Raw genomic sequence first — 13,833 nt, forward strand, 5'->3', positions numbered from 1 at the left:
CAAAGTGAGTATATACATTTCATTGTTACTACTGTCGACTGTTGTGCCGTTTGTCTGACCGCGGTTTGTTTCGTGTGTGCGCCGTTTGATTGATAGCTTCGGCGCGCTCCTTTAAGTTTGCCTCGCATCGTACGAGTAGCCGTTACGCAGCGGCACGGCGACTAACGGTCGCCAGCAAATGTATTTTGTTGTATCGATCGATGACTTATGTTTGGTGTGTTGGTGAGAGTATTTCATTTGTGGTTATTTAGTATAGCGGAACCGTCACGCACAGTTTATTATGTATGTTGCAGAAACCCTCAACACACACACACACACACACACACACACACACACACACACACACACACAAACACACCCCACACACCCTTCATACAATAATCTCACACACAAGAATCACATTCACACTCTCAAAGACTCACTCATGTACACTACACACACCTGCTCTCACATCCTTATGACCAAATGTGTGCTGATACCCTTTTTCCAGTTTGCCTGTGTGCCCCTATGAGCCACAGTGCCCGTTACTTTTTTGCCAAAAATTCAGTAAACCAATCAAAACTGAACCACATCTTCCCTCCTGACCGACACCCGGGGGCGAAAAGAGCATAACCTTCCGAGTTATGGCTCAGGCTCCCCAACAATAGCGGTAGCTGTTTGCATTATTTTATTGCAATGTTTTTCCTTTTTCAGATTTGTTTCAAGACGACAGTTACAGTTAGACTTCACTTTGATGGTTAATGCAGTTATTGCAATTTTGTTGTTTTAACACAGTATTTATTTACATTTCAAAAACCATTAGCCATTCATTTCCAAATGTGATTGCACTCTAGTTTACATATTTAAATGTTCAGATATTAAGATGTGATAGACAGTTTTTGCATGATTTGAATGAGGCAAAATAACATGCTTTTTCTCTTGAATATATTGTTATAATCATTTGTTTCAGATGTAATCATTTTCTGTATAAAAATTCAATTTGATGTTCAAAAAGTCTTTTTTCAAACTTGAGTCTTGAAAAAGAGTGGGTTGTCTTATAATCAGAGTCGTCTTATATTCGGGCCAATACAATTCATCATTGTGTCATAATATAGTATTATCCATCCATCTATTTTCTGAACCGCTTCGTCCCCACGGGGGTCACGGGCGTGCTGGAGCCCATCCCAGCCGTCATCGGACAGTAGGCGGGGGACACCCTGAGCCAGTTGCCAGCCAATTGCAGGGCAACCATCCACACTCGCACTCATACCTAGGGACAATTTAGAGTCTTCAATCGGCCTACCAAGCATGTTTTTGGAATGTGGGAGGAAACTAGAGTGCCCGGAGAAAACCCACGCGGACACGAGGAGAACATGCAAACTCCACATAAAGAGGGCCGGAGGTGGAATCGAACCCGCACCCTCCTAACTGTGAGGCGGACATGCTACCCAGTGCGTCACCGAGCCGGTATAATATAGTATTATTGTCAACAATATTATAGTACCACTTTCTGCCTACTTACCCTCAAAAAGTGGGAAAAAAAGTATGGAGGGGATTTTTTTGTGAATGTTGATTAAATAATATGTAGTTTTGATGAGCTTATAACTTTGTTTAAACATTGTATTTGTGTGTGTGTGTGTGTGTGTGTGTGTATGTATATATATATATATATATATATATATATATATATATATATATATATATATATATATATATATATATATATATATATATATATATATATATCTCCTTAAATGCAAAATGATAGGAGTGATATGATATGATATGATATATATATATATATATATATATATATATATATATATATATATATATATATATATATATATATATATATCAGTTTAATAAAATAAGACAATTTACTGATTATGTTAAAGAAATAAATTCATATTAAACACAGTTGGGTTTAGCATGTTGACATTACGCTCGATCATAAACGTTTCTCATGCGGCCCTTTTGATAAATTAATTACCCACCCTTGTAGATGAATGTGTTTGCTGGAGTCGCAAACACGCTTGGAGGACTTGCATTTTTTATTTGACTAGATGGGTGAAAGGAGAGGCTTATAACAGTGCACGTAAATTGGATGCCTTGAAAAGGCTGAAATGCAAATGAGAAAAATAAAATAAAAAAGAAGTGGGATGCAGCCGGCAGGACACACTCACATAAACACAGCCGAGCATGCGTTCAACAGTCAGTACGTTCACATGCGTAAATCAGTGGAGGTACCCCCATATTTCAGTTTTTATGAGATTTCTCTCCTTGACCCATTTCGAAGGTGCTCAGGTTAATTACATCCTTTGATGTGGAAGTATCCCCACTTTCACATTGCTTAGTAGTGGGTCTTTTCCAGTTGGTGGTTAGAAGCTGAATAGGTCACCATCAATGCTTGTTTTATGTTGCCATTTGTGTAGTTAAAGATTCAAGTCCTAAGCCTCATGCAGCATGAACTTAATCAGCATCCAAAAATAAGTACCTAGAAATGCTTCCTTAGCCATGGCCTTGTTGGCACTTTCTTCCGCTCTATTATGTATTTGTAAGAGTATTCAACATTCAAGAAAAATCCCGAGGTAGAAACTGGAGAAATGCGGCTCCACTTTCATGCAAGTAAACCCAAAGAAAATAATCGAAAAGTATGTTCCGATCACATTTACAATCGTGTGATACACAAAATTTGGCAATTTTTTGCAATAACATGGGTATTATATGCTCACTTGTGTCATGCAAACGTACTGATTTGACAGAGACACACAAAGCTACCTGACGCCTCTTTCCTTGGGCTGTCGGTAATGCCGTACATCCATACTGCAGATGTAAAAGAGAATGGAAAAAAAAAGCAGAGAAAGATTATTCAGTCTGACAGAAAGAAGATGGCCATAGAATGGTAAAGCACAAGTTAAGCATACCTTGTAAACAAAAAGGGGGGTGGGGTCCCGACACTCACTGCTTTAAATTAACTGAATGCATCTGAGGGCACATCAAGATACTGTATATAAATATATAATAGTTTAATAGTTGTTGGCTCGTTGAACTCTTGTTTTGTTAAATAAAGAGCCGTTTACCAAACCCACCTCTTTCCTGGTACTTTGTTAACGCTACAATATAGTTAGACACTAGATCTCTGCAGCGCACGTGCGGCGTTGTTGACATAAAGAACGAGTTATATACTAGATCTGTGCGGCATGCGCGCGCGGCGTTGTTGACATGAAGGAGGAGGAATTTGATCGATGGATTTAATGATTTGGAGTGACACAGATGGTTTGATAATATTGTTATATAAACCCACGTCTTTCCTGGTACTTTGTTAGCGCTACAATATAGTTATATACTAGATCTGTGCAGCGCACGTGCGGCGTTGTTGACATAAAGAAGGAGTAATTTGATCGATGGATTTAATGATTTGGAGTGACACAGATGGTTTGATAATATTGTTTTAATATGATAGTTATTCGAAATATACTTTATATATCGTTATATGGGTCTGTGGAATAATTAGAAATGCAACTTACAACGGGTCCGACGTCAGCATATGCGGCGCATACGCGGCATTGTTTACATAAATCACGATTGATGGATTTAATGTATTGGAGTGACACAGATGGTTTGATAAACGTGTTATTTATGTAATACTTACTTGAATAACTCTGAATGTTACGTCAGGCCCGTTCTCAGCTCCTTGTTTGTGTATATGTCACGTTAGCATACCGTATCGTTTAGCCTGTTGGTGCTGGTTCATGTCTGTTTTTGGTGTTGGATTTTGACAAATAAATTTGCCCCAAAAGTGCGACTTATACTGCGGTGCGATTTATATGTTTTTTTTTTTCACTTTATTGTGCATTTTATATATTATTTCCAAATAATAATTAACTAAGAATGTCATGGCTGCAACATATCCAGTAGAAGTTGGGAAAGGTGGCAAAAAATACTGAGAAAGCTGAGAAAAGCTCATCAAACACCCATCCCACATGTGATCAGGCTAATTGGGAACAGGTGGGTACCATGATTAGGTCTAAAAGGAGCCTCCCCAAACATGCTCAGTCATTCACAAGGAAGGAAAGGGCGAGGTTCACCACTTTTTCCACAACTGTGTGAAAAAATAGTTTCTCAAAGCAGAATTTCAAGGAATTTAGGGATTTCAACATATACGGTCCATAATATCATCAAAAGGTTCACAGAATCTGGTGAAATCACTGCACGTAAGCGCCACAGCCGGAAACCAAGACTGAATGACCGTGACCTTTGATCCCTCAGACAGCACCGCCTTAAAAACTGACATGAGTGTGTAAAGGATATCACCAAATGGGCTCAGGAAAACTTCAGAAAACCACTGTCAGTAAATACAGTTTGTCACTAAATCAGTAAGTGCGGCTTAAAACTCTACCGTGCAAAGCAAAAGCCATTCATGAACAACATCCAGAAACGCCGCCGGGTTCTCTGGGCCCGAGCTCATGTAAAATGGACTGATGCACAATGGAAAAGTGTTTTCTGGTCTGATGAGTCCACTTTTCAAATTGTTTTTGGAAACACTGGACTTCGTGTCCTCCAGACCAAAGAGGAAGTGGACCATCCGGACTGTTATCAACACAAAGTTCAAAAGCCAGCATCTGTGATGGTATGGGGGTGCATTAGGTCCCATGACATGGGTGACTTATATTTCTGTGAAGGCAAAATAATGCTGAAAAGTACATACAGATTTTGGAGCAACATATGCTGCCATCCAAGCGACATCATTTTCATGGACGCCGCTGCTTATTTCAGCAAGATCATGCCAAGCCACATTCTGCACGTGTTACAACAGCATGGCTTCGAAGTAAAAGAGTCCAGGTTCTTATTAAAATAAAGTTTAAATTATTAAGTTTGTTAAGTTAAGTTTAAATAAAGTTTATGAGTTTGAGCATTAAATATGTTGTTTTTGTAGTGTATTCAATTGAATATAGGTTGAAAATGATTTTCAAATCATTGTATTTTGTTTTTTATTTACATTTTACACAATTTTCCAACTTCAACCGAATCTGGTTTGTACATTCACTTCAATTACCTTTCAGTAAAAGTAAATACAATGTGTACTTTTTCGTGTAATACTAGCCAACGACTCAAATTCAAATTTTTCCCAAAAAGCCAAACTAATGGTTCAGTAGTTTGCAAAAAAATTTTGGGAAAAAAAAACTCCTCCAGATTTTCAACAGCGCCTACACAATGAGCAGACATGGTGGTCACAAGTGCCCTCCATATCGGCAACTAACCAATCAGGGAATACAGAACATGGACACAATTGGAGCAAATATGACATATCACATTTTTTTCCCAGAACAATGCGAAAACGGCTCGTACAAAATAACTGTGAATCTGCTACACAAACCCAGTTCTTGTAGCTTGTTAAGCACAACTCTGGTGAAGGCATACGATGCTTTGCAGGAATATTTACGATATTTGCTACAATCACTACAGTCGCCCTTGTTCGTAAGGAGTGTAAGGATCTTGGCGCCACACGTACTGGGGTATGGTTCCTTCTTCGCACCACTGCAGTAGGAGCTAAGTGACCAAGGAGGGAACTCTAAAAGCTCGTCTTTGACCAGACACAAGGATCTTTCCAAACATCTGCAACTACCCGTGGCGCCCCATCTTATAGCAGTTAGCTCTGCCTTTATAATTCATAACTGCTGATCTCCTGCCTTTGTCACCACTAAAACAGTGGTGCTGGAGTGCCCTCTCCAGATGCAGGCCCAGTTTCCAGGACCCACCTCTTGGCCTTTCTGGCAGGTTCAGACATATCGCTGTTTGTGCAGCTGCAGGATTTGCTGGAGGGTGTCGCAATTCTTGACTAACCACATATAGGTGCTCCATTCCTGATTTTCTTCCCAAGCAACATCAAGCAGTGAATCCTCTCCCACAATAGAGACGTGCTTGAACAGTTGTCACGTACCGTGCCAAAAACGCTCGGCCGGCAACTTCGCTCAGCCACACCCCTTCATTACCATTATGTCTGTCACCTGCTCCCTCTTGTTGTCTCATGTATTTGAGCCCTGCCCGTGTGTTTCTCCCTTTCGGTGTCTACTGTTCTATTTTGTCCCTGTCTGTGCCCAGTGTCGTCTGATTTCCCCCTGGTCTTGTCTGGAAGCGCACGGTCAGAATTTTAACCTTGTCCAAGTGGACTTCTGTCGGTCGGTCTGTCTGTTTGCTGGCCGTGAGTCTCTCTCCCGTCTGTGTCGTCGGTTCCCCAACTGCCTCCCTTCCAACTCACTTTCCCTTCAATAAATCCTGGTTCAAGCTGCATTTGGTCGCCCTTGGGCATTTGACATTCGAAACATCGACTCCATTTTACAGTTTGCATCCCACCTAAAAACCCACCTTTTGAAGCAAGCATATACTTAAACCCCCCATTCTGCTGCAGATGTTTCCTTACTTTTATACAGTTTTTATATTTGATTGTGTATGTTATTTCATCTTTGAACGGCGTCCTTGAGTGCCTTAGGCACCTTACAAATAAAAGGTATTATTATTATTATTATTATTATATGTGACAGGGGCATTCTCACTGACTACACTAACATTTGAAACATTTAGAATACAGTATCCCATTTATATGCCTGAGAGAGTCACTGATTCGCTTAAATATCCCTATTGAAACAGCAACACACGTGGACATCATGATGCAAAGAGACATCATTTCCGCTTGTTACTTTCCACCATCAATAAAACACATCATGTTCATATCACTCACAGCAGGAAAAAAAGCAGTCTGTTTCACCCTCACTCCAAATGACGTACGGACTTAGATATACACACACTGTCTATATACACACGCTGCATCATTTTTGGCATAGAGACAGAAAATAATGTGAAAATACTATGGAGGAATCAAACTATTTAAGTTAGGGTTGCTACAGGGAGCATAACACCCATACAAGTATTCCTGCACTACAAAGACTAAGATTCCTTGCAGACAGCAGGAGCATAAACACAACACAAACTAATGCACCATTCAAAGGAGGTAAGGGGGATCACGTTCACAATATTTGAGTTAGAAAAGGGGTAATCTGGCAGCCTTATTTGGAAATCGAAAAACCCGAATCGCGGCATATTCGGGTTCCTGTGTGTGTTTACATGGCTTTTAAAAACCTGGATACTGTCATTATTCTGGTTTTAAAAGGGTTATTGTCGGCATATAAAACTAGTCATTGTTACTGCTTTTACCAAGCAAATGTTTAAAATGTAACCCTGAAAACTCTTCTCCTTTTTTGTTTCTGAGCTGAATAAGAAAACCCTTGAACCCTTATTTACTGAAAAATAAATTGTTGGCATATAAGAGGACAGTTTGACCTGTTAATTGTTGGCGACCTTAATGTCATATATGAATGTTTGCTCACCTCATCTATCTTAACCCTCCACCCCCAGTTCTCTAAAACGTACAGTGCCCCCTTCCAATTTTCAACTCAAATTTGAGTATTTTTGATCCAACCGTTATAAAGGTGTACATGAAATGTTGTGAACAAATTATTGGGATATTGACCAACACACGTTTTGGAGGATCTCATCAGTGATAGGCAAATCACACACAGTATAATAGTGTTGACTGTTAAGTCAACTTGCTTAAATAATCAACATTGTGACATCTGAATGTGACCAGGAACACTTCAGTCAGTCCCTATCCTGGGCTATTACACATATCTAGCAGTCCAAAACAAAACAAAAAAAACAAATCCAGTGTCTCACTGTGATATAAATTAAAAGGATAAGCAATAAGTTCCAATGACATCTTCGATAAGACAGAGCAAATTGATCTTCCATGTTGAGGTCACAATTTAATCCAAAGAAAGTTTTAGAAAAAGCTAACAGAAGCTGCATATGGAAGAGCATTGTGAAAGAAAACTGGTGACTTACCCGACTTGCGCTTGGAGCCGTAGTCCCTGAAGGAAAAGCAACACAAAAGCGACATGGTTAGTGGCAGGAGATGCCACTTGGTCAACAACAATACATACTGTCATTTGATTCTGACATCCCTATAAACAACAGTTACTGGTCACTGAGTTTGCATGGAGTTTTCTGCATGTGTTCATGAAAAAGACCAGGGGATGGAGAGAGGGAGTGACTACTCGCCTGGGACTCTTTGTCATACATACATAATTAGTCATGTGACACCAAAGAGGCTCCACCAGCTTCTTCTTATAATCTTTTTGCCACTGCTCTTTCAAGAAGACAACCTCTCTGCACATTACAACCAAGTATTCAAAATGCCTTGCCTAATGGCTGCTAATAGGATTACAGCACATGGATAGAGACACAAATGTGTGGCTTTTACTTACTGCCTGCCTCTTGCATTGTCAGTGGTAACTTTTGGACTCGGGCTGCATAATTGAGTTAAGAGATGGAGGAAGCAAGGTTTTATTTATAGACGCAAAGACCCTGCAATATGTCCATTGTCCTTCCCCATTTACTCAGAGTACATTTCGTCTTTCTAAGTATCCCCCAAAGGCCAATCGCAACACTCATCACACCTGAAATGAACCCATCCCACTGTTGTATAGTTGAATTTTAGGAAACTGAAAAGGATTCCTAAAACATGACAGAAGAAAGATCCTGCCTCATATTATCCTAGCCTCAAACTAGACACAAATGAAATTTTGGGTTTTTTAAGAGAAGCATATTTTAAGATGCGGTTGTATCATGTATTAGATGGATTAAATAAATCTAAGTACAGTAAAGAATAAATTGTGTGTATATACTGTATATTAACAGTATGTATGACATCACTGGGAGGAGTTACAAAGTGCATATGCTTAAAAATACCAGTAGAAAATTATTAAATTATATTTTGAGGGGGAAAACTGCATACATCTTATGTCTTTAATTCAATTTTTAATTATTATTAGTGATTGGTTTATAACCAAAATTTATAGATTGGTGATTACCAAAGCTGTTTATTTTGGACTATTCCTGCCCAGGCTCCCTAAATCGCCATCTGCCTTCATCCATCACCCTATGATTTGATGTATCTGTCCACTGCAGAAGAATCGACGCTTTGTAGTGACATCTCTTCCCATCCCTGTGTGCTAGCAACAAGAATATGCTTCATTGTCAGAATAGTGGGACAAATAAGGATTGGGGGCATGACCCCTTGTGCCTCACCCCATCCATCTCAAGCCACATTGGACATGTGACCTCAAAGAGATGGGTAAGACAGAATGTTTGTAAAATGCAACAACCTCAATGTATCACATGGCAACATAAAAAAACATAACATAAAATAATTGTATCAAGACTTTACTCTTAAAATAGTAAAATGTTCTTCTTTGTATTTTTACACTCTTGCTGTTAGTGGTTCGCTTGCCTGCCATCTGTGCTGACAGCGTGGCGACAGTACCCACCCAGTGACACAAAGCGACAGTGAATGGTTGCTTGTCTCAAAAGGTGCCCTATGATATTGTTTGGTGACCAACTCAGTGTTGACCACCCTCTACCTAAACTCAGTCAGCTCCTTAAACAGCATATAGAATATTGATTGATAGATTTTAAATACAGATGGGTAAAATACATTTTTTGAATGGTTCTGTTCACATGCTTTAAATTTCATATTACGGTCGGCATATTTATGTTATGTTGTTTAGAGCTGAAACTAAATATCTCAATAATCAATTAATCTATTGTTTAATCATTGACTAATATTAACAAAACAGTGTGTTTACATTTCCAACCCCTTTTTCAAAAACAGACCAAATTAACATATTGAGGGTGCAGAAAATACGCCAACATAACTTATTATGATTCGGTTATTGGTTTGGTCCATAACACGTAAGAAAATAGGCACTCAATGCTTTCCAAAGGACAAAGTAAAAACAAATGTTTTATCTTAATTCAATGTAAAGTTAATCAGCATGCTTTCATGGAGGACTACAAAATTGTATATTTACAGTTGAGTAGCTAAAATTGAGAGCATTTGGACAATTTGAAATTGAAAATAATGATCTAAATCAGAGATGCCCAAACTACGGCCCGCGGGCCGTCCAGTTTTTATTGGCCTGCAGCAAATTCTGAAAACATAACTGAATATGGCCCGCACAAGAAGCTTGAGCTCAACTCTGGTGCACTTCTCAGTTTCAACACTAGATGGACCCCACCACACAAACGAAATCAAGCGAACAAAAACTTTTACCTCGAGTCCCCAGAAATGGCTGCACCGAAGAAACGTAATATAGCAAGTGAGTGTAGAAGATTTTAAACACGGTGGGAGAATGAGTATTTCTTCAAGTAAATCAACAGAAAGTGTGTCTGTTTGATTTGTAATGAAGATGTTAATGTGATGAAAGAGGATAATGTCCGTCGGCACTATGAGACTAAACATCAGAGCTATACATCGTACACCGGTGCTGAACGAGCACAGAAAGTTAAGCAAATGTCAGCGAGCCTGCAAGCTCAACAGCTGTGTTTTTTTTCGTGCCAACAAAACACAGGAAAACTCCACAAGCGCAAGTTATGAAATCGCTAAACGTATTGCTCAGCACGGCAAACCGTTTTTAGACGGTGATTTCATAAAGCAGTGCCTCATCAAAGTCACAGAAGTAATGTGCCGTGAAAAAGTGCTGGATTTCAACAATGTTTTTAAATTATCCAGAAACACAGTGGTGCGGAGAATCAAGGACTTGTCAGCTAACGTGAAACTCAAGCTGAGAGACAAGGCATGTGCTTTTGATTTTTACTCAATAGCATGCAATGAGAGCACAGATGCCACAGACACTGCAACTGTTAATTTTTTTGTGGGGAGTAGATGATAATTTTTGCTATACTGAGGTGCTGCTTGATATGATGAGCCTAAAAGGCACAACGTAAATATATTTTTTAAGCTGGGTCAGAGGCAATTGAGAAGATGGGGCTTAAAGGGGACACGCTCTGTGGAGTAACAATGGACGGAGCTCCGGCCATGACTGGCGAGCGCAAAGGAATGGCATCGTTGGTCTGCACCAAGGCAAAAGAGAATCAGCATGCTTTCATGGAGGACTACAAAATTGTATATTTACAGTTGAGTAAAGGAGGTGAGGCTGTTAGGATGCCCTGTATAATCCACCAAGAAGCACTGTGTGCCGAGACTGTCCAGCTGGGCGATGTGATGAACACTGTCGTAAAAACTGTCAACGTAATTCGAGCGAGAGGACTGGACCACAGAGATTTTCAGGCTTTCTTATGTGATGTGGATGCTGAATACGGGGATGTACTCTACCACTCGGATGTGCGCTGGCTCAGCCGCGGCTCTGGTCTGCAGCATTTTTTTTCGCTGAGATCAGAAATCGACCAGTTTTTAAAAAAGAGCCGACCTCTTCATGAGCTAAGTGACCCTCTGTGGTTGGCCGACCTGGCATTTTTAGTTGATCTTACGCATCATCTGAATATACTGAACAAGAACCTACAAGGCAAAGAACAGCTGGTGCCACACCTCCATGCGCACATGAAAGCCTTCTACGTAAAGCTGTTTGAGACACAACTACGAGGCTTTAATGCTGCACACTTCCCTAGAATATCTGAAATCAAGTCTGCTTTTCAAAATGCCGACCTTTCTGCTAAAATGGAGAAGTATGTGTCTCTGATTGCCTGATGACGAAATTCAGCCAGCGTTTCCAAGACTTTTCTGCCATTCAAAAAGAAATCAAGCTGTTCTCGGCCCCCTTCCTGGTAGATGCAGAAGAAGTGGAAGAGAGTCTGCAGTTAGAGCTGATTAGAAATTCAATGTGATGATTCTCTGAAGAGTCAGCATCAGCTTCCCCCCCTCCCCGAATTCTATCAGAGTTTAGATAATGCCAAGTTTCCGCTGATGAGACACCACGCAAAAAGAATAATGAGCCTGTTCGGCTCGACATACATATGTGAACAAACATTTTCTCTGTTAAATCAGAACAAAAGCAGAACCAGAGAGAACCAGAACTGAGAACCAGAATGACTGATAGCCATCTCTGTGAAGTCCTTCGTGTCTCAACCACCAAACTTTCTCCTGACATGTCAGCCATCCTTCAATCCAAAGGACAGCATCACTGTTCTCACTAAGTGCAATGTTCACATTATATGTAAGTTAGAAACACGCAGTATTCATGTGTCAGTCAGTATGTCATCTCTAGTGTGTGGCCCGGGCCTTTATTTGTCTGTATTTGGCCCTCACAAAAAAAAAGTTTGGACACCCTTGATCTAAATGATGAATCAATCAGCAAAATTCTCAATTCCACACCGATCAGCTGTCAAACTGTTGCACCAATACAAGTCATTATTTCAAGTATTTTGGAAGTTAGAAAAAGATAAAATCCGAGTGGAATATGCCTCATAAATATGAATATAACAATATAATATTGGGTTTGTAAATGCTCAGGGACACTTAAAATAAAACATTTCATATGCTACATTAAAAACTACGTATGTTGATTGGAATAATGAGAAATTAGATAAATAACCCGTATTTAAACATGCCTTCTGAGGGGCACCTCTGCAGCACACCCAAAGCCAACTGGCACCTATCCAGCCACCAATTCTATTTGTATACACTCCACACCAAAAATATTGAAACAGGTGAGCCAATTCTCTTTCGGACACGGGTTTAAAAAAGTCAAACATGATATACTCTAAGCAGGTGTTTTCAATCTTTATTGAGCCCAGGTACATGTTTTATTTATTATAAAAAATGTACAGCACAACACTGAACGAAAACCTTCTGCCAGCTAGTGGAGGAGCATTTAATGGTTGAGTGTCACTATAGGTCATTGGAGTAGATACACATCCAGATTCCTGATTTCAGAATTAGTGAAACTGCATCATTTTCAGGAGCACAATTGATTTTGTTTCTCATGTCCCACTAATGTGCCACAGCCCATCTGACAGGAATTCCTGCTCAGAGATTTACAATGTACCATTGATCCTACACTCGCGCATTTTTTTCTGCATCTAACAACTCAACTCAGCATGTTGCCAATTATGAGGAAAACTGCCACTTGAATCGTACTCTATTGTTTCACCCCCACTTCTTGAAGTAGATGAAGAGGTTTTCTGAAGAGCTTTGGTCACTGCAGTATTGCAACAGAGGCTGATGCACACCACCACAAAAAAAACCATCAGTATTCCTCACAAACATATTCCTCAAACGGTAAGTATATCTGTCTTCACTCAATCAACGGGTAAAAACGTTTTTCGTAGTCTCCTTTAACGAGTCAGAAACATGACAAATAACACAAGGTCATGATTTTGGCAAACAACCTGACAATCATACAGCATTTCTCTCCCTCAGACACCAAGCAAGGTCAGATCCTTATTGTTTTTCATGGTAAGCTAGGGGAGCGGGCACAATGAATGATGATAATCTCTATCAAAAAGTTCACCAACATTTGTGGGCCAGTGGCAAGTGCCATTCTATGTGCATATTAATGGCTCCATTTGTCAACATTATGGTTTGTAGATAATGCTTTCCAGGCAGACACCCTACCAGCGGCCCAGGACGTGAGTGAGCTTAAATCACAAGATTATAGAAAAGATACGATAAAAAGAAAGCCACTTTTCAAATAAGATGAAAAATAGATATACAAGGTTTGGGGTATTCAAAACAGTTCTATCTGCTTGAAATAGCTTTCTTATATGAAGAGTGAAGCAAGACAGATCCAACAAGAGTTCAGAATAGAAATATTTGAAAGACTTAAGAATGTGAGCAGACACAAAGTTATTTGAGAATTTTAGTTTACTTTATGACACACTAATCAAGAGCTCCTTTTCTTACACAACAAATACTTTATATATTAAGACAAAATTAATACTAATACTGATTATACTAATTCAACTGATTAAACTAAAATGACGCATGTTTATAATAAA

The 13,833-nt window shown here is 39.5% G+C and overlaps 1 protein-coding gene across 5 annotated transcripts in view; it reads right to left on the reverse strand.

Annotated features, from left to right (window-relative positions):
• The window catches only part of sh3pxd2aa (SH3 and PX domains 2Aa), a 90,704-nt gene that overhangs the window by 27,025 nt on the left and 49,846 nt on the right, over nt 1–13,833 (reverse strand). For 4 of the 5 annotated variants that reach the window (XM_085912006.1, XM_085912007.1, XM_085912005.1 and 1 more), the window contains one exon: nt 7,882–7,907. In XM_085912006.1, coding sequence (XP_085768132.1) covers nt 7,882–7,907 — 26 coding nt within the window. Of the gene's footprint in view, nt 1–2,760; nt 2,806–7,881; nt 7,908–13,833 lie in introns of all 5 variants that reach the window. The other variant, XM_085912008.1, reaches the window with a different exon arrangement.

This window comes from Syngnathus leptorhynchus, chromosome 5 (assembly GCF_054491065.1).
Source record: "Syngnathus leptorhynchus isolate UIUO chromosome 5, UIUO_Slep, whole genome shotgun sequence".
NCBI classification, from domain to species: domain Eukaryota; kingdom Metazoa; phylum Chordata; class Actinopteri; order Syngnathiformes; family Syngnathidae; genus Syngnathus; species Syngnathus leptorhynchus.